The following is a 1,694-nucleotide window of genomic DNA, read 5'->3' on the forward strand; positions in this document are numbered from 1 at the left end:
CAGTCTGTTCTTGGAGCTTGTGCAACTTGACGCTTGTCTGACTGAGAAACCGCACCGCTCCGCGGGGGCGACCGAACCATTGCATCCTAAGACCCACTCTCCCCCCTACATATCCCAAGCCCTCCCCCCTCCCTTCCTCCATCCCCAACGCCCTTGGTCGCCCATCTCTCCCAGCCTGCATTCCTATCATCGTATCCCCATCCTCTCTGTCTGTCTGTCTGTCTGTCTGTCTGTCTGTCTGTCTGTCTGTCTGTCTTGCTTCCAGCCCCGGATCCTCCTCCGCCCCTTCCGCCCCCTCTCCCCCGCTGATCCTCAACACTCTTCCCCTCTGTTTCATCAGTCTTCCCTCTGCCGTCATGACCTGCATGGCTCTCGTCCCGGCTGGCTGCGAGCAAGCAGCAAGCTCCGCGCATGCCTCCTCATGTCCGGACTCCGTCGCCGCTCCCGCACACCCGCCCGCCCGCCTCCCCGAGGGCTCTCCTGCATCCCCGTCGATCTCCCCCGCCGGCGGCGTCGAGGAGCACAGCTCCTACTTCCACGTGCTCCAGGCGACCGGCAGGACGATGGGCCCGTCGATCGACGCCATGGGCAACTTCATCCTCTACGCCCCGACCCGCCACGGCCAGGCGGACCAGACAGGCACCTCCCTCATCTCCACCGGCGACACCCAGAAGCAGCGGTAGGAGAAGGCCGTGAGGTAGCGTAGGAGGACGGGCCGGAGGAGCGGTGTGTGTACATGTAGAGGAGGAGGAGGCCGCTGTGGGTGTATGCGATGAATAAACAACCGAGTCACCATCCCCTCGTCTACACGGCGCGCGTCGGGTCTATCCGCTTCCATCATGATCGTCACGGGCCTGCCGACTTTGCAGTGCGGCTGTCTAGGCGATGGGACTCCCGGAGAGATGGGAGCTGGGGCCTTCGCTGCCTGCCACAGGCAAGCAAGGAGGGTCCAGGCTCCCAGCTCTGACCTTCGACGCCGACCATGCGGGGGCTGCCCGCCTCTTTACGGTTGATCGGCCTGGACTCGCCGAGTCGGCCGGCCTCAGTCCCCGACGGTGACAAGGCCCTGAGGCTCCAAGCAGGCAGTTCCCGCCCGTCAGGTTCCAGTCTCCCCCCCGGACTGGCGAGCCCTCGCAGCGGCCCGCCGGGGCGGGATACACTGACCGCCCGACTTGGCAGGCGCTCCAGCCGCTGACCATTAGTATCGCCTGGTCACGTCGAGGCATCGGCAGTGATTGTCTGGATCAGCCTTCTCTGACTGACAGAACACACCCCTCCGCGGGGATCTTGTCACTCGCTCGGCCCCCGTACGGTCTCAGTGGGTGTACAATCGGACAGCCGCGACCTCCCGGCTCTTGCCTCCATCTCACACAAGACTCAACCCGGCCCTGTCCGATATCGCATCGCCTGGACCCTATGAGCCCTGCCAGACCGTGACCGGAGCCCTGCCAAGAGCGCGACGCTTGAGATGTCCGGAGGCTCGCTCCTCAAGGGCTTACAGTCGCTGACGGACTCTATCGCCTGGGCACGTCGAAGCAGAGGCTGCCGTTCAGAGATATTCCTTGGCCCCGCGACCCGGCTCAGACTCCCATCTCGTACTCCCGATACTCCCGGGAGAGAGCCGGAGACCGTGCGGGAGGTCAGGGTTTCAACCAATCAGCACTCATGGCGCGATACTCTTGATCACGAGCCTG

At 64.3% G+C, this 1,694-nt stretch overlaps 1 protein-coding gene across 1 annotated transcript; it reads left to right on the forward strand.

The window, feature by feature from the left end:
- Nucleotides 1-365: 365 nt before the first annotated feature.
- Nucleotides 366-683, forward strand: GUITHDRAFT_122888 (hypothetical protein; the record flags this gene model as incomplete). Its single annotated transcript, XM_005817828.1, has 1 exon — nucleotides 366-683. One exon carries the CDS (start codon nucleotides 366-368, stop codon nucleotides 681-683), a length of 318 nt encoding a protein of 105 aa, XP_005817885.1.
- Between the last annotated feature and the right edge of the window lie 1,011 nt (nucleotides 684-1,694).

This window comes from Guillardia theta (genome assembly GCF_000315625.1).
Source record: "Guillardia theta CCMP2712 unplaced genomic scaffold GUITHscaffold_529, whole genome shotgun sequence".
Classification (NCBI taxonomy): domain Eukaryota; class Cryptophyceae; order Pyrenomonadales; family Geminigeraceae; genus Guillardia; species Guillardia theta.